This window comes from Vanellus vanellus (genome assembly GCF_965231255.1).
Source record: "Vanellus vanellus genome assembly, chromosome: 8".
NCBI classification, from domain to species: Eukaryota; Metazoa; Chordata; class Aves; order Charadriiformes; family Charadriidae; genus Vanellus; species Vanellus vanellus.
Window position 1 is genome coordinate 22766413 of NC_138913.1, and position 20050 is coordinate 22786462.

General features: G+C 41.2%; 1 protein-coding gene across 1 annotated transcript in view; it reads left to right on the top strand.

Moving 5' to 3' along the window:
* SPSB4 (splA/ryanodine receptor domain and SOCS box containing 4) overlaps window positions 1-20050 on the top strand; it is a 91825-nt gene that overhangs the window by 12850 nt on the left and 58925 nt on the right. The window contains exon 2 of the mRNA XM_082486932.1: window positions 11245-12100. Within this exon, the coding sequence (XP_082343058.1) occupies window positions 11407-12100 (694 nt within the window). The 5' untranslated portion in view covers window positions 11245-11406. The remainder of the gene's footprint in view (window positions 1-11244; window positions 12101-20050) is intronic.

The following is a 20050-nucleotide window of genomic DNA, read 5'->3' on the forward strand; positions in this document are numbered from 1 at the left end:
TAGTGTTTGTGCAGAATCCAACGTGGTTTTACATTCAACAGAGTGGGGCCGTTTGTATGTGACTTCCAAGTCTTTTGCGACAGTAAATCATAGTTTGCTTGATAGGTGCAAATTTGCATTTATGCTCATGTGAATACCTTGGATAGATGTTAAATGATTCTGGAAGGACGTTTGTATTAATCAACTCAATTCTGTCCTTCCTGTGCTGTTCTTAAGGATGTGGTAAACAAAAACAAGTCAAGCTCTGATAAGGTTGAAAAAAGAATCATTTTCCCAGTGTTTGTTTGGAAACACAGGCCATTTTGAGTGTTATGGTTTTACAACTCAATGGGAAAATATTTCTTTTTTTTTCCTAGAGGTAGTCCCTTACTTTTAAAGACATTTCTAAATGTTACTTTTATTCTTTATTGTGCTGGGAATCAAGGTGGTCTGTATATCCCCATGCAACGTAGGATTTCACTTGTTTTTCCAGAACTAAAAACTGGGCAGTGTTGTGTCTTTTGGTTGGTTGTTTTGGTTTTTTTTTTGTTTTTGTTTTTGTGTTTTTTTTTTTTGTTTTTTTTTTTTTTTAACATTATACCTGTTGATGGAGCTTAGCTTCTATTTACTGATGTGCTTTCTCTTTGTTTATAGTCCTGCTGATCCAAATTTAGACTGAGCATATCTTTCTTCAGGACAAAGCAGGGGCCTGCCTGAGTTATTGGAGAATCGGCGTCTGGCAAATTCAGAAAGTGTCTTGAAGATTCTTTGCAATAATATCAAATATGGGGGTTTTGTGCAAAGATTAATTGGCGCATGCTCATTTTTTTTTTATATAGCTTTTGCAAGACTTCCAGAATGTGATGCTAATTATTTCATTGAGAGTACACCTAGAGATTATGTACTAGTAGCTTTTTATTCCCATCAAACTTGGATCCTGGTACAATTTTCTTCCAAATAGTTTTCAATCTTTTTTTTTCCCTTTTTCCCCCAATGTATTAAAGAATTACATATGATTAGTAATTACCTGTAAAAATACAGTGCTCCTTGAGAGAAAATTCTCTGTGGAAGACTGCTTAGCAGTGGGAACTCCAGTGTGAAGTTATTTTGAGAAGCACAGCCCTTGCATTTGAGCTTAGAGATCATAGTCTGTGTTGAGACTCCTGTAGGCAGCCACAAAGCTGATTTATTTTTATCCATACCTCTATTAGGAAGTCTAGTGTGGGTTTCTTAAAGTGCTTTCCTGTGGTCAAAAATACCTGGAATTGTTGGCACTTGTAACATGAAATTCTTCTAGGATGTACACTGTTAGGTCAGTAGTAAAAAGATGTAAATGCTACTCAGAGTAGCAACTTTTTTCACCAAGGCTTTTCCTAGTTGGAGGCCCTTTCTGATTTTAACACTGGAAAGAGTCTGGGATACTTTTTCTCTGTAGAACAGTATTTGTTTGAAAAGGCAGCCTTTCCGCTTAATGTGGCTCTAGGGCAATGAAAGATCCAGAAAGAAAATAACTTTCCACGTAGCCTTCACCACTGCAAGAGCCATCCTGGGTTCTCACCAAGGCGTCCCTTGTGTCTTCAGAAGGAGTCACGGACTCTTGATGTGGGGCTATAACTAACTGGCTGTAAATCTTGAACTCCTTAAATCCCTGTGGCCTCTCCCAGCCTCTCCTGCATTACCAAGTTCCCTATTTCCTAAAGTAATAGCAAACACAAACAAAAATACCACTCTGTAAAATGGGAAAGCTTTTATGTGCATAAGGAAAATCAATTTTGTTGCTTGGAGCTCAGGCGGTTTGTTTCTGTGATGTTACTTTCTCCATCGTCCTCATTTGTCTGTGCAATTATTCTCTACTGACAGATGGGCTTTAGCAGAGGCGTGTGTTTAAGACAGATGAAATTCATTGCTGTTACTTAAAAGATGTGTTGATTTTTTTTTGAGAAAACATTTATTTAGCAGGAAGTAAGTTTGTCTTTTTGTTAGTGCTCAAAAGCTGTATGTAACTTCATTTGTCACCTCACCTGGGAAATACAAAATCATCCGCATAATCTGAATTTGTGATGATATTTCCTTAAGATATATAAAGTCTGTTTACTTAATTTCGGTTCTTTAAAAGAAGTCACGTTAGAAACTGCAAGACTAATGAAGCATTGCTTCCTGGATTTGTCTTGTGGCTGACTTAACTTGAAGTCTTCAGGCCACTTTGCCTGCAGTTACAGCTTTGAAGTGAGCTCATTTTCTTCTGGGTTCTTTGGCAAGATGCAAGCTCGCAGCCCAGCTTGATCTTCCATGGGGTCACTTCCAAGATGCCTGTCCTCTCCCCAGCTGCCCCTCCTGTAGGAACATAGTTATCTTTGAGCCTGCTGCTGTGGTGTCAAATTTGGCTGATGGTGGCTATTGACTGGAATAGTTCAGGGGGAAGGGTTAGGAGGGATGCAGATGGTGTGATTGTGTAAGCCTATTTTCCTATTAAACAAAAGAATACGCTTTTGTTCAGGATCGAACTTGTTCTTGTGTATTCATCTTCTTCATGTTTGTGCAAGCACAATGGCTGGGTTCCCTCCAACCCTGCCCTCCCCCTCTCCCCACGCAATCCTGAGCGAGGGAATGGGCCTGAGCCCTGTGTGCGTTTGTGGCTTCCCTACAACAGATCACCCGTGGTTTGTCTGAGACGGCCTTTTCGGGCTTCCCCTTCTTGTGAGTCTGTTCAACTTGCTGCAGGGGGGAGCGTATCTTCAACTCGCGTCTGTTGTGTTTGGCTGGAGGCACAATATGTTTTTGTCACTGGAGTTTGGCAGCAGTGTTGGAAGTATCAAAGCCAGCCAGGTCAGATCAGGGACTACCTCTAATGGGCTGCTTCAGCTGGAGCATCTGATGGGTTTGCTTCTGGCCCACCAATGATGAGAGCATTTGACAGGTATTGTTTGTAAGGTGCTGCTTCAATTTAACTGAGAAGTAAACAAAGTAAGGCTTGAAAGCAAAAGAAGATGACAAAAGTATCTCAGCCATTCCAAGAGCATAGCAAATTTTAAGCTCTTAGTGAATGTGGTTTTGTAGACAAAAAAGTAGAGGGGCTGAGCACTCGACTCATCCACCGACTGCGAAACGTGTAGATGGGCACTGTGAGAGTGGAGCCATCTCTTGCAGAGTCTGGTAAGTCTACAGCAGCCTTGTGATTAAAAAAGAAGAGCTGCTATTAGTGGGTGTTCCTTCTTACCACCACCCTCATCGTGATACTGCCCCTACGAAGCCAGTTGTGGACCTAGGCTCTGTGATGATTTACGAAGACTCACCAGGCTTAGAATACATTGAAATGCATAATACTATGACTGAACTTTGAAATAAGGGGCCAAATTTTCACTGGAGCATGCTATTACAGTTTCTTCAGTTGCAATAAGGTTTTGGTGAACAATTGTGTTAAGCTAGAGGAGCTCTCATTTGTCTGATTGTCGCTTTCTACCATCTTTGGACCTCCCCTCAGTCCTCTCAGGGATCATCTCTGGCACATCCCCTGGAGTTTGCTGCTGGCTAGAATAAGGAGTGATGCTTTCCAGGAGTCTCTTTCTCATCTCTCACTTTTCTGTCATTTTGAAGGCCAACTGGCTCCGCTGTACATTACAGCAAAAGAAAGGTAGCCGGAGGGTATTCAGCTGTAATGGTCATCCTTTAATGAACGATCTGTTTCTGAAATTGATGCTTTCTGTTTTTGAAATTGATCCTCTACAAAGCTGTAGAGGTAAGAGTAACATAAACTATTTAAAAAGTATTAGCCTGGTGAAAAGTAGTAATGACTGGAGAGAAACCACAATATTAAAACTTTATTCTCTGGGCTTTAAATCTCATGTGGTCTGAGTGCCACCCTATTGGTGGTCCTTATTTCTACTCAGCTGTGCTTCACCAAATGTAAAATGGCAAAATGCTGCAAAATGCAAAGTAGAGCTGAAAACATAATTCTTAATTTAGTGTTAAACCTTTTTCATGTGTTAATTTACTCTTTTAATATAAACCTGATGCTGGAATATTCAAAATGACTACGTCAGGCATTCAGGAAAGACAGGAAGGTATTTACTGTAACAGAGGGGTGGCTGAAGGATGAAAGATGCGTCATTTCATGCCAGATGGGTGAGGAGGATGTAAGCAGAAGCTCATGACTGTACTGAATTGAGACATGAAGTTCAGCTGAGCCCCTTCGGGCGGCTTGAAGTGACTGTGGAAATTCACTATTTGGGCTGCTGCTTAAGTTCTGCCTTTCAGCTTTTTTTTTTTTTTTTTTTTTCCTCCCTTTCCTTAGGCCAGAGCAAGTGTTTACACGACTGTCTGATGTGCCAGATCAGAGGACTTATCCACCTGAAAATAACCTGGCAAAATAAAATACTAGATTTTACCCGCTTTAGTTTTTTGAGGCAGACCTGTCTCAAGGCTATATTGCAGGTGGCTGCAAGACAAAAGGGAAGAATGAATAGGAAGGGGTGGTAGAAGGGATGTAGCAGCTTGAACATCTGTAAGCTTATGGTAACTGTGGAATCACATGGGTATTCCTGTTAAATACCCTGAAAAGAAAGTAAATGTTTCCTTTTAGTAACTTTAGAATTGGAATGTAGCTGTTTTAAGAAGTACTTGCATAGTAAAAAAGTAATTTTAATTGTATTATGTTACTATATTTGTTTTTCCAGTTACATTGCTGTATTCTGAGAAGTCATTATGCAAACAACCTGTTTACAGAATAGAAGTGGGTTTTGTTATCTTTCATGTTTCTTCAGAATATAAATGTTTGCACTTAAAACCAGCTTTCAGTACCAGGGAGGTAAATTCCAGAAACACGTACAGAGAGGTGGAAGGCATAAAACCACCTCAAAACCTCAAATCAGCTCAGTTCCAAGTTACAGTAGATGGAAGTGTTTAAACATATACATTCCACTGCATTCGTAGCCACTCAAGATTCTTTCTGAATTCTTCATCGTGTGACTAAACTGCTTCTAACTCTGGTGGTACAAATGGTGTGGTATTTCAGATTATTCTAATTCCAAACAGCTAAATGCACAGTCTATTTTAATAACAAGCTTATCTTGAATTTTGAAACAATTACATTTTTGTAACATTACAAAACCAAGTTACCCTTTATGGAGGAATGTCCTTGGGATTTTCAGGATTTGCATTCCTTTCAGGAATTGAAGAAGTCATGACTTACTGCTGCATTGTTCATCCCACATGTTAAATGTCATTTGCTAAGTGTGCGTGCAGCATAAAATTTTATCTGTAGCGCAGGATAATTTAGAGTATCCAACCACTTTTGGCTGTTTGCATTGTTACTGTATATTCCCAGTTTGACAAAGAAAGCCAACATTGTTCAAAACGGGCAAGAGATCAACAACGTTGGATACCAGGATCTATAGTTGAATCCAAGCTCCCCAGTCTTTTTAGGGGGCCAAAAAATGTGCTTAATTCATTGTCACCCTCAAAGCAGTGTTGTCATGGTTATGTAGCTATTTGCACACTGGGAACATAGTTGATAGACACTGGGCTTCATGCCTTTACATTGTCTGGGTGGAGGTAAAAGTCCTTGCTCTTGAACTTATAAACCCTTCAGCGACTTGCCCAGCACAGCAGAGCTGGTGTTTTTCTTCTTCCTGTTCCTCCTGTAGAGACTTTAGGACCAGGGTACTCAAACACTTAGGGTATTGATTCTGTTCAGGTACCTGGGGAACGAGCAGTTTTGGTGCCCATGGAGAAGAGGCTTTGGTTCAGAGCCTCCTGTTGCCTCTCTGTTAGCGTTCAGGAGTCGGTGCTCGCTGGTGACAAAGCCCGGGTTGGCAGGCGAGGTGGCAGTGAGGTCTGGCTGCAGGAAGGAAAAAAAAAAAACGATGAGGGTCAATAGCAAAAAGAATGGGAACTGCTGTGTAGAAGTTGGGAAGTTGGAAGTGCTGGTAGTTGGAGGGATCACCTCCCCTGCTTTATCTCAAAGACAATTTCATTGGTCAGTATCGTTGGTTGGGACTCACCTAGCTTCTCACTTTTTCGGTAAATGTCAATTTAGAAGAATTAAGCTAAACCTTAGCACGTTCTTACTGTAGTTTTGAATTGCATTCGTGTGGTGTTATTTCTCATGCGTGGTTTTTCAAGCTTTCTGCACGTCTAGCTCATGATAATCCAGAGGGAAATATAACTATGAATGCTGAAAGCTGACTTTGCAGAAAGCGTGTTTCTTTTATCAGCAGTTACGTTCTACTGATGCCAACATACTGAATTGTTAAAAAATGCACCCTGTTTAATTACAGCAAAGTGATGTCCCAGCAAGCCTTCCTCTGGTAAGTATAATTTGTGTTTTTGCTGTGAATAATCTCCCTAAATATTTTGGCAGTCTGCACAAGGACACTGCTAAGCGACATTGACACACTTTTCCTGTTTGGAGTTGGCTTGTTGTTGTACAGTACGTTTAATCTAACCATCATATCCTGACAAAGCGTGGCATGAATGAGAAACTGAGACAGAAATAATGTAGGTTACAAAAACTAACAGTCTTCTCAAACAGAGATTTCCAGTTGCTACAGGAGTGTACTAATGTGGGGTTCTTCTCTTCCCATTAAAACATTACTTTTTCCACAAAATACCTTTTATCACAGGGATAACTGATGAAATTTAGTGTTTCAGTTGTAGTCACTAAACGAGCATAACGGAGAGGTCATATAAATTAAGCCAGATTGAAATATTTTCTTACTTCCTGACTCCTGTAGTGGCTTGAAATTACTGGAAGAGCAAAGCAAAACTGTGCAGTGAAAATGCACGTTCTTTTAATTTCAGAATATTTATGTGTCTAGTGAGAAGATACAGGCAAGGAAATACAAGTTTCTTTAAGTAGTATAAGATTCCAAAAAGTCACAGGAGTTGAATGATGGTGCTGTGCTTTGGCAAGTTTTTATTAATTTAGGAGATTATGAGAAGGTTTTACAACCAAATATTTCTGTAAATGGATTGAATAGAATGTATCTGAAAGGAATAATCTGCCGTCCTTTCAGGTCGATCCACAGCTTTTAGTAATCCCGCGTGGTGTAGCCATCCAGTCCTGCAGACAGGAGGCCAGTTTGGAGCACCTTTGCCGGATGAATTGATAGTCACTCAACTTCTCCTTGTGAGCCTTGTGCTCGGCTTTCCCAGCAGCCACAGGTGTGTGATGACTGCGTAGCTCCATGGGGAGAAGCTGCCTGGAGATCCTGACAGTAATGGTGTGAGCGTGACGTTTCCAAGGCTTCTGGGTTGGAGGAATGGTGTTACCTGTGGAGGTAGGGAGGGGGTGGTTGTCAGTGGAGATGGGCTGGGCTCTGGTAAGCTGTGCTCCTCCAGCAGCAGCTTCTGGCAGGGTGAAGGATGAGGTGGTGCCTCTGCTGCTGTTCCTCAACTCAGAGCAGGTCCCTGCCATCTGCTTGGTGTAAATGAGCAGGGAGCAGACAAGAAAAGGGAATAGGTGGTCTTGGCTTTGAGACAGGTTGCTCCTGCAAGCAACCAGCAGGACCCTTGTGAGCTGCCAGGAGGACTTTCTGCATGAGTCGTTCCCTGTGGAGCTCACGTTGATGTTGCATGGGTTGTGAGCAGGAGGCATGCGTTGCAACCCCTCGCTGCCTCCTCGTATAAAGTTTTCATGTCAGCTGCTATTAAACACCACCAGTCAGAGCTGTTAGATCACAGCCAGCATGGGGTGGGGTTACACCTTTACTGCTGTACTGGTACAAATGATTGATTAAATGTTGATTTTTGGGGGGGTGTTGTTTTTTTCTTTTTTTTTTTTTTTTCCCCATTTACTTGTTCAAGTCCACCGATACTTGAATGAGATTAGTGTGGCTATAGTTGGCCTTCTAACAGAGGCTGAGAGCAGCTACCAGCTACGCAGAACTAGGATGTAAGAGAGTGTAATATGGTACGGCGGGTGGGAGAAAGTATTTGATGAAAGGTAGCTTTTGAGTGCATCTGTAACTGTAAAACTTTTACATTGTTGTTCAGTCCTATGTCCATACAAAGCTATTTAGCGAAATGTTACATTATATAATTAAATTACGTGGTGAGGTCAGTATATGAAGAAAGGCCTAATATTGTAAGATACAGTTTCAAATGTAAGTACTTACTAAGCACATCCCAGAGTAAAGGCACAGTTGTGCATGTATCAACATACTTATAATGATGCATTTTACTCCTCTGAATTACCGATCTATCTATTAGCAGCCTATTTATGTTACATTTTGGGGCACATTAGGAAGAATGTTTGTCTGTGGCTTGCCAAGTGAGTCACTGTGGTGTTTATAATCTCTTGGTGATTTGCCAGGTAAACCTCTGTGCCAAGTTTAGTTTCTCATGTGATCAGGAAGCGATACAGGAGGATACACTGAGGACTTCCCCAGCCGTCCCCCTCAGCACCCTGACAGGAATGTGGCAGTTATCTCGGGCTTTAAAGAGGAAATTTCCAAAGGCCTATAGAGCTAAATCTCAGAGAGAAATTGCTGGGGTTCTCTTTGAACATCTGACATTTTCCCTTTTTGTATCCTTCTTTCAAACTCAAATAATCAGGCACCTTTTTTTTTTTTTTTTTTTAAAGGATTTACCCAATCCCTGTGTCCTCCCAGGGAAGCCTGCTTACCCGATGACAATTTGCTCCCCGTTGCTTCCCTGTGTGTGTATTAGCATCAGTATTTCATTTCCCCCAGGATTATTAGTGTGGAATCAAGTATTGAACTTGCTTCGGTGGGCAAAATTTGCCATCGAACCTTTGAAACAACCTATGAGTGCTTCTGCAACAGTGTAAATGGCAAGCGTAGAGTTAAATGTAATGACTGTTTAAATTTTCAGAGTCTTTTTACATGGTTAGGGAGGAAGTAAGGGGGTTCGTTCAAGCTGATTTCATGTGCGGCAATTTTGAAGTTGTGGTACTATTTCAGTGAGAAGAAGCTCCTGTGAGTTGTTCTGAATCTTCCTGTAAGTGTGATGTGAGGCGCTTTGGGGGCTTACATTTAATTTGATTTTAAAGATTAAAATTAGATGCAAAAAGGTGGTGGTTTTATGCTCAGGTGTGCACATATGTGGGACCAGCCACCAGAAAATAATATTTTTATGCAGTAACTTCACTGTCACGTGAATTTGGAAATCAACTTTTTACTTCTTATTTTGGAAAGAAAGCCTTCACATAACACAGGCATCAGTTCATTTCTGTATTAAATACATGCAGAAAACACTTTACGTAGTATTGGCCATTGTAAATAATAGGACTTCTTTCACTTCTAAAACATGGTTGGGTGGTAAATTTTACTGGTTTAGTTTTCCTAGACTTTTCTTTTTATTTCCTTTCATTGTGAGTACGTGTTTCTTACTCATCTTGTTTCTTATTCGTCTTTTCAGAAATGATCTTTGCAATGGGACAGTATATCTGGGGTAGAAGCCCTTTAAAGGAAGAACACTTGTGACTTGCCAAGTAAAGTCTTGCAAGGTGTTTTGTGCAAGACATCTATGGCCCTGTCTGCTCTTTGGTGCTTTATGAAACCAGCAGTCACCCAGGCTCTTCGGGCTTTTGAGAGTCTGGTGATTTTTGCTGATACTGGAAACACTTCATCGCTCTGTCAGTAAATATTCAGAGTGGGTCTCCTCAGCTGTGCTTGAACATTGCTGGACTTGGCGCTTATTTTGCTAGAAGGCAGAAGTATGTCTGCTGGTTGTGGTGGTTTAACCCCAGCCAGCAACTAGGACCACGCAGCCACTGACTCACCCCTGCTTCCTGCCCCCAGAAGGGTTGGGAGAAGAGGGAGAAAAGGAGGGGAAAGGAAAAAACAACTCATGGGTTGAGATAAAAACAGTTTAATAGAACAATAATGGAAAAGGAAAATAACAAGAATAATGGTAAAACGATATACAAGACAAGTCACTCTCGCCACCCAGTGAACTGGTTGCCCAGCCTGACCCGAGCAGAGTTCGTGGATTCCTGCCCCCGCCCCTGGCCAACCGCCACTTATATACTAAGCATGATGTCTGTGATACGGAATATTCCATTGGCCATTCTATTGTTCTATGCTCCTTCTCAGCTTCTATGGGAAGCTGGAAAAAAGTCCTTGACTAGTATAAACATCACTTAGCAACAACTAAATGCATTATTGGCATTCCTTTCATACCAAATCTGAAAAGACAGCAACCACTAGAAAGAAAATTAACTCTGTCTCAGCTGAAACCAGGACACTGGTGAGGATAACTTTATTTGATCCCACATCAGTCATCTATTTGCGTTTAAAGGACTTTTTTTATCCCTTTAGTACTTTCAGAGATTCTTGGCTTCCCTTTGCACTCTACCTGAGCTCTAAAAGGTGAATATATCTGACTTATCCAGGGTGCAAAGAATCTGTCCTGGGTGCTCCGAACCACTTCCAGCTATGTTAGAATGTTTGCCTGTGGAAGCACAGCAAGAATACATTTCAAAATTGTGTATTCCCCTTGATGTGTCTTACTGCGTTCTACTCCTTTGCTTTGGCCTCATACTGCAATATAGAAAATGTGGAATAGCCTGCTCTCCACAGCATGAAGAAATACCTGGTTGTAGTAGCTGCCCATACAGAAAAATCTGCTGAAGAACCGAATTTGCTGTTCTTTCTTTGTCCTTCCATGCCACCTCTTCGCTCATTACCTCTCTTTTTCTTTTTTTTTTTTTTAAGCTCCTTTATAAAAAACACTAAAGCTTGATGAATTTTCTTAATTTCTTTTTCTTTTATTTAAGGACAGGGTATGTTAAAAGTAAAGATTGAAAATTTGCTGCTGTTTGCTGTTGGCTGCATTTGTTCTAATAACAGCACAAAGCAGAAGCTCTGTGTCTCCAGGGGCCAGGAAAGAGGGCAGCTAGAAATAAAAGGAGATTCTGACATAGTGGGCGCTTCTAAGCCTATGAAACAAAAGTGCAAGTGAAAGTGAAGCTACCGCTGATCATAAAGTTTATCGCTGTTGCTGGGGGATAGCGTACGCCTTCTTCAGGACCGCTGTGAACTTGGCCAGACAAAATGGGTGGAAGGGCAGAAGGTGGGGAATGTCTGCATCCTATTATGAATTGGAGGAAATGACTGTCTGCACTCTGGTGGGCTCGGAGTATCCTGCTGGTTAGTGCTGGAGGATACTGAACAAAAAGTGGTGAATTGTCAGCTTTGGTGTTTAAAATAACTACTAAGGATGAGAAAGTAGTTCTTTAAAAATATGCTGTGGGTTTTCTCTTGGCTTTCTTAAACTAACTGGAAACTTTCTGCTTTCTTTCAGGAGCATTTTTTCTCTGAAAACATTGCTGCTAAAAGGCTCCAAACAGGAGAAGTAAATCCAGTCAGCTTGCCAGGTCACTGGCTCAGTGTAAAAGTGCTTTCATGAGGTAACATTGGGCCAAAGTCAACTTCTCTTTCTCCTTTGTAAATCTGCAGCCAAGCAATGGGCCAGAAAATCTCAGGGAGCATAAAGTCTGTGGATGTGAGGGAGCCCCCTTATAGACCTGTTAAACGAGAGCTGAGAGGCCCGGATTTTTGCAAGCCGGCGCGACTGGACATGCTGTTGGATATGCCCCCTGCCAAGCTGGAGGTCCAGTACAAACATGCTTGGAACAATGAAGATCGCTCCTTAAATATTTTTGTAAAGGAAGATGATAAACTGACTTTTCACAGACACCCAGTTGCCCAAAGCACAGATTGCATCCGGGGCAAAGTCGGCTACACGAGGGGCCTGCACGTCTGGCAGATCCACTGGCCCACGAGGCAACGGGGAACTCATGCTGTGGTGGGCGTCTCCACGGCCGAAGCTCCTCTGCACTCGGTGGGATACACGTCGTTGGTTGGTAGCAATAGCGAATCGTGGGGCTGGGATCTGGGACGCAACAAACTTTACCACAATTGTAAAAACCAGCCTGGGGTCACGTATCCTGTCTTTTTGGAGCCGGATGAGTCTTTTGTACTCCCAGACTCCTTACTGGTGGTTTTGGATATGGATGAAGGGACGCTGAGCTTCATGGTAGATGGACAGTATCTTGGAGTGGCCTTCAGAGGACTAAAAGGGAAAAAACTTTACCCCATAGTCAGTGCAGTTTGGGGGCACTGTGAAATTACAATGAGATACATCAACGGACTTGACCGTAAGTGTTAACGTGTTTCTCCATTACACTGTCTTTCAGCTTTTCTCATGTAGGATGACTTTTCTTTATCCTTTTTGTTGTGGGGGGGAGGAGAATGTCCACTGTGAGTAGATTACATCCCATTGTTATTGCCCACAACTAATATCTATCAGTTGTGTCTTGTGCTGATGATATGGATTGTATCAAAATATTTTCCCTTTTGGCAAGCAGAGTGGCAAGAAATCTGTCTCCAGAGGAAGTGAACAGACTGAAAAAGAAGATCTTGAGAAACTTCCTGGGTGTATTTAACAGTAAAACTTATTTACTGGAGGATATGCTTTAAATCTGTGGTTTTCAAGTAGGATTTGTGGATCCTGTAAAAATTTCCTGTAGTAGTAGGAACTCTTAGATGGTGTGCATAAACATACTTGAATTCAGGCCTGTAGGCTTTTGTTCCATAGTTGCCTTTCCAGACCCTCAGAAGCAGCTGTGGATCCCCAAGAACATGGGAGCTCTGGTCAAATACTGCTTTCAGTAGTTTTTCCTGAAAGAGAGCCTTGTTCCTTAGTTCATTTCAGAAGGTGCTCCCTCCAGAAATAAGAGGTTTGGATAAGCGTTAGCTATTTTTGATCTAAAGGGGTAATATCAAATTAAATCCTTACGTAGTAAGGAGCAGCACGTTGCTGCTGTGACCTTGAAGCCCACCAGAAGATGAGTTGCAAAACTGGGTCTTGTCCAGTTCTTCTCTCTGCTCGGAAAGACCTGTGTTCTGCCAGGCCCATACACAGCACAGTGTACGTTCGGTCAGGCCCAGTTATCTACACTCAACTTATTGGCTGCTGTGAATTGGGGAATGGAAGACTGAACAAGGTAGTTAAGTGGAACTTCTCGTTTAAGACTGTTTTCTCTGATCCATAGGAGGAACCATGACTATAAATATATAGATTTGACAAAAACTGATGACTGAACAAAATTTTCATGGGTTTTGGGCTTTATGAATGGACCTTGGCCCTGTAAAAAGAGAGTAATAGTGAGTGTACAACACCTGCCATTCAATTAGTAACTTCTAAAGGAATTTGCTATTCTCTTCAGTTAGGATGGGGTGGTTGCATTTTTTTGCCATCAAAAATTAATTCTCTGCTCATTAGCCTTACTTCTGACATACAAAGTAGAAATATAATTAAATAATTTGACCCTGTTTGGGATTACCTTTTCATAAACATCTGTAATAAGCACTAGGGGAAAGAATCTTTATCCACAGAAACCCTGCAGCTTATTACACACAGATGCTAAACGGCAGCTTCCCAAGTGCCTTCATACAGGGGAATATCGGAGGATTGTAACTATTTTGCAGTTACTCAGGCATTGGGAAGAGTGGTGTGCTGACAGCTGCTTTTTTCTTTTTTTTTTTTTCTTTTGAGGGTGATGGGGGAGAGAGACTTCTGCAAACTGAGTATTTGTGTGCGAAAGCAGTTTTTTGTAATACTAGGAATATCTGCCAAACTAAGCAAAGTACAGCTCGGCCTGGTCCACCACGTCCACACAAGGAATCATTCTGCATTCCTTTTGTAGCCTTCACAGGGCTGCTCAAGGGAGCTCTAGAAAGATCAAAACACAGGAGGAGGATGTGAAGGAGTTTGGAGAAATTATAAAATAAAAGGGGCTAAGTGGAGAAGGATAGCTGTGGTCTGTGAGATGGCAGAGAGAAAAATTCCCATCCGGTTTCTCGTGGGATAATTTTGCTGGAAGAGGCAGGATAGCTTCCTAAACTATCCCTGAGAAAGTCAAAGTAGTCTTTTTTTTTTTTTTTTTTAAAGCGTGAACCCATAGCTAAAAGTAGACTTGTAAACTAAACTTTTATATAGGCCCGAGTGTTAATCTGGTCATGTGAAGAGGAAGGTTACAGCCACTTTGACGTGGGGCACTTTGTCGTCCTGGAATCGCATCATTTGTTAGCACATGTTCACTGATCCATTGCTGTCCTGCAACAAACACAGCATTCAAGAAACCAAAGTAGCTTGTTTAGCTGGTGCTCTAAAGCCAACACCTTTTCTTATCCACTAAAAGTGTTTCTATCCAGCCAGCCCTTTGTTTGTGGCACTCCTCATGTTCCCTCTCATAGCACTTAATATTACAGGTTTTTAGAACTGTTCTTGTGAAAATCGGAGTAGATCTTGAAGAACAGTGAAATGTTCATGTTGCATTATGAATTTAAATACATTTGAACATACATGTTAGGGGAGATTCTTTGTTGTTGTTGTTGTTTGCTCGCTTTTTAACCTTATACATTCTTCCTCCCCCCCCCCCCTTCCCTGGAAGTATCTCATACTGCTGATTGCAGCTTTGAGTAGATCTGGCGATAGTTAGCTGTTCTTGAAACTGTGCTGTCAAACAGTGACTTGTAACTTGCTGTGTAGTGACAGATTGTTACTGCTCAGGATGCATACCACAGCTTGCAATTGGTGGTGTCTTACAGAGCAAATGGAGACTGACTGCAGGGATTTCTGCTGTTTTCAGTACTTGCTGTTTAAATGGAAGACCTCTGAATGCTTTAAAGGCCCATGTATTTCAGTTGCCTGGCAAAGAGTGAAAGGCTTGCAGGAATGGCAGAGTGAAAGGATGAAATGATGGGCTTGTGCCGCTGCAATAAACTTAAACGTATGTCCTAGTGGTATAGAGACAATGCAGACTTTGAAGTGTGTTAGTTACTGCATAGATGGCAGAATCATAGAAGGATAAGGCTGCAGGTCAAAGATCAAGAGCCTGTGTGCCCTCTGGACTCTGGATATTGCTCCTAGAATAATGCTGTAGTTAAAATCAATCATCGATCTTCCAACTGCATCTGATACCCAGAGCATTCTGCATTCAGAAACTACTTTGAGCATCACATGATGATGTGCTGTGACTTTCACAAGATAGTTTTTCACTCACACTTAAGAGACTTAGAGTCGCAGATAATTTGTCGGGGTTTGGGAGGGAAGGCAGGGGGACAGGGTGGAGAGTGCTCATCACGAGCACGTTTTGTTCTTCCCAGGACAAACTTCTTTGATCAAATGTTATCAGGATTTACCACGCTGATGGTTGCACAGTGCCTAAGTTGTACAGAATTTTACATCAGACTTCTGATTTGTTGCCTATTGCAATAACTAAAAACCACAGATAATATAAAAGCAGTATATGCGCTTTTTCATATGCTCTTTTCAGCAAGATACGTGCATGTTTAAAAAAAGCTAGGCTATTTATATCTGTTGTCTGATGAGGAGTCCCAAAGACTATTTATACATTGGAACAGAGAAACAGCAAAGCGCTTTTGTATAAATGTACATTGCAGATCATGACTGATACGTTAGTACTTGTGGGTTTAAACAAAGCGGTGGGAGGACAATATAACAGTGCCATGGTGGAAAACTTCGTCGTTGTGTAGGTGAGTTGAACACAGTGATTTATTTTGATCCTTAAAAATACCTGACAGAATAGGCAGTATTTTGACTTCCAGAAGTCAAAATATTTTTTACTAGCATGCGTTACAGGTCTGTCTCTGTCCTGTTCTGAATTGGTGTGGAAGAGCAAAGCGGATGGTCTGTAGGGATGTGTGTGTATATATGTATGGACGTGTGTGTGTGTATATAGACATATATATACACACATATATATACATGTTATGTATATATGTATATAATAATAGGTGATCCATAGACATAGAATTTGATCGTGCAACTCATAGGTACAAAATTCAGAATTTGGTATTTTCCTAGGTGGGGAGAAGGCAGAATGAAGCTGCAGAAAGGTTTTCTAGCCATCCTTGTATGGTAACAGAGTTGATTGAAATGAAATACTGAGTACTGGCAGGAGGGTTTGTGGGACTCTACTGGTCTTGGGAACTGTCCTATGTGCATCCGTCAGCACAGCACCCTCTCACTAGTGTCAAGAAGATACATCCGGAGGTGTATCTGGCGCTGGCCTTCTGGCCATGTCTAAAAATGCCTGCTGGTAGCACTTGCAAATTTCTTCATCCTGTAACATGCACTCTCATAGAATCATAGAATGGTTTAGGTTGGAAGGGACCTTGAAGATCATCAAGTTCCAACCCCCTTGCCACAGGCAGGGACACCTCCCACTAGACCAGGTTGCCCAAGGCCACATCCAGCCTGGCCTTGAACACCTCCAGGGATGGGGCCTCAACAACTTCTCTGGGCAACCTGTTCCAGTGCCTCACTGCCCTCAAAGTGAAAAATTTCTCCCTCTCCCTCTCCCTCTCCCTCTCCCTCTCCCTCTCCCTCTCCCTCTCCCTCTCCCTCTCCCTCTCCCTCTCCCTCTCCCTCTCCCTCTCCCTCTCCCTCTCCCTCTCCCTCTCCCGTTCTGGCTGCTCCAGCTGTTGCCTTGGAGTGAAGCATCTAGTTGGGATATGTTGTGGGATACATCCTAATTAGACACACTGTCTCCATGTGATTGTGACAATTTTAAGGAAAGCTACAACTTGCTGAACTCTTGCCTAAAGCCTTGACTGTTATGCATTTGTGTGAAGGAAGGGTAAGTTAATGTCTAAATGAGCTCTAAAATTCTTGAAATGCCATGTGAAAGGAAAGAACTCTGAATTCTGTATTAAGACATGTTGATTAGACCACAGTAACTGAAGATTAAAAAGTCACACCCCACTACCGCAAATTTATATGTTTCTGCTTGTAAATCCTAAAGCTATTTCTGAGATATGAGTAAATTTCACAAGATTTTGGGGTAATGCTGCCCAACCAGCTTTTCGGTAATAATGTCTTATGTTCAGCACAGCCACATTTTACTCTTAGAATTTCTTTTGCCTTTTTAAGTTCCAAAAAGAATAACTCATGTTTTGGTTGAAAACAGACTGTAAGACTTCTTAAGATAAATAATAGTATCCCATTAGCTTCCTTATTTGCTTCCATTCAGAATTTAGCCATCTTGTCTTAAACTGATGTTTTCTTAGATCCAAGAATTACATTTATGAGACGATTGGGATGCTGGCTGATCTTTATACCTGAATTTCCTCCTCCTCAAATTAGGAATGTTGGTTTCAAAACTGTAACTTTCAATTTCCCTTATGTCATACTACAACTACTTCAAAATATTCTGTAGCAGACTGTTTATTTCCTTTTGTGTGGTATTTATGATTCTTTTTTCCATTTATATTCAAAAGAATGCTTCTTGAGCTTGACACTGATAGCCGATTGTGGTTCTTGTGCTAAATCTTGCATAGCCCTTACACAATTTTGAATGTTAAGTCTAATTGTCGAGTTCAGGGAGCTGGAAGCATTTGTCTCAAGGGAGAAGACGACTTTACTTACAAATGTAATTTATGGAAAACATTTGTGTGTACCAGTTCATATTTCAACCTACAGATCCTTCTTGAAGTATTTGGGACTTCGGGACGAGGGTCCCTAGGCTTTCTGTCAGCTGTTACAGACCACTGCCCTACAGCATGTAGCCTGTTTTTAACATCTGTAATTATTTACAGCCCTAAATGAAACAGAAGTATTATTGAAAATCTGTGCTTCGAACTTACCTATAATGAATGAATAGATGGATTAAAGCAGTCATCCAAACAGAAGTCCTGGGGTCCTGTTTTTACATGCCAGCAGCCTGCTGGCTGTGCCTGCAGCGAGCTGGTGGAAACGTAAAACTGAGGATGTGTGGAGAACGTTGGCTCAGTTCAGGGAGCCATATCTGCTCCTGCATAGAGGCCCAGGAACAGTAGTTCATGTTTCTGGATCCTCCACTCCCTCTCTGCCCCTGGCTTGCCTGCAGGAAGGGGGATCCCTTTGGCTCCTGCCTGTCCAAGCTTTGGCTGCTGCTGAGACTGCCCGTGCACCTGCAGCCCACTGGGAAGAATCCGTGGGGTTGCTCTGCGTTGCAGGTGTGGGGAAGGAGGGGGCTCGGGTCACATCCCCTCTGTTTGCTGGTACAGCTACAGAAGTTTTGGAATGTGGGGTCTGTTTGAACCTTTTGCTCTTAGCCTTGCAGAAGACCACAATTTAACCCCTGAATCACTTTCAGACCTTAGAATTGCTTGTGTCTAACATTGTGAAATAAGGATGATGTTTCTAGGCTAAAATAACAAATTTGGAGCTATGGAGCTAAGCACAACTTCTTTCCGCTTGCCTACTGTTCTCAGTTTAGTTTAATTTGCATTGGTTTGTTTCTAACGTACCACAAAGGCTGATTGTAAATGAGGACTATTCCCCTTGGAGGCCTTTTTAGCATAAAGAAATCTTAAGTCAAAATTGCAGAATTGTGAACTGCCAGGAGAAATATATAATCTCTCATCAGACTCTCTGGGTTTTCCCCCAAGTGGTTTTCAATTAAAATTTTTAAATGGATATGTTTTTTTGTTTATCTAAACCTGTTTGTTTTATATGATATTTCTATAGTACATTACTGTGGGGGTTGCAATGGAAGTAATGTACTCTGAAAATGCAGTGTTGCTAAACCTTAGGAAGAATTTTCCTGACAGATACGCAATCAGAGGATGAAGCGGTAGTAATTAAGCAGCTAATGCTGTGAAGAAGCAATTTTTAGCTTTTGAGATAATTCAACAGGAAACAGCATTTTCAGTTCCTACTTCAGGAATCAGACAGCTCATTGTTAGGGGTTTTTTTTGTCTTCCTCTGCCTGTACCCCCCTTCCCTGGGTTAAGTGCATTTCTTGTCCTTTAATCCTAATTTGTTGACACTTCCTAATTAATTCTTAGCCTTTTATCAGCAGGTTGAAACCACTACATTGTCACTAGAATATGCAATTCAGTTAATTGGCTTTTTGCCCCAGCCACCTCCTGCCCCTTCCTGGAGGTCTCTGTATTACATCTCTCTCCAAGATACTCTTCTTTTTTTTTTTTTTTTTCAAACCTCCCGCTTCTTGCTTCTATTCCTTTGTGTTACCGCACTCTTGTTAAGAAAAAATTCTTACCTAACTTTTTTTTAATCTCGTCCCTAACTTCAGATAGGGCAGTTCTTGTCACTGATAACAGTAGAACATTAGATGCAGTGTCACTCTTACAGAGGAAGGACGTTTAAGGGTGTGACTTTAGCTGTAATGGTGATGGTCTTTGTAACGGTATTTTTGGGTGAACGTCGAGTGTTTATATTTTTTCATTTGTATAAATTAATTGTAATAATGCAGCAAATAATCTGATTAGCTCAGGTTGACAGCAAATAGATACTTATGAAAGTATGTAGCTAGAAAGAGCTTCTCAAACTCCTATGCTTGTAACATTGGTCTTGTCTTGGTTTATACAACTTTGACCTATTAAGACCTCCAGTGACAGAGACTCCTCAGGCAACCTAAGGCACTGTTTAGCTATACAGATAAATCTTTTTTTTTTTTTTCTCCTTGTGTTTATTTACCAGGGAAGTCAGTTATCATTGACCTAAAGTATGCCAGCACTTGCTTATATTTTATTTTAAGTTCAGTAGCTCCTAAGGCTAAGAACAAGCATCAGTCGTCCACAGCGATATTATGGTTTGCTTACATCCTGACATACCTGTGCTTTTTCCTCCTGCTCTGGTTCATAAAGGTGCCGTAGCAACTGCCTAATCTGACAGTTTTAAGGAAAAAACACACGTTAGTGTGTTCTGATAATGTTTCCACTGATTTCCCGTGTATCCTGTTTTTAAGAAATAAGAACCTTGAAGAGCAACAGCTACACCTCTGTTCTCAAAATTGAAGTGAATGTAATCTAAAGTTACTCTTTGAATATTGTATTTATTACTCTAAAATAGCAATTAGAAATTAGATAGCCTTGCTTAATACTTCTATGAATTTGCTCGAGCTACAATGCTGGAATTGTTCAGCAATGTGAACTATTTCTCACAGGTTTGTAGTAGAAGTGAAAATTTATGAAGGGTATTTATTTTTTATTTACTCTATCAGTATTACTTTTGGGCATCATACAGCATAAATCCAAGCTTCAATCCAAATAACGATGCTTCTGCAATATGTTAT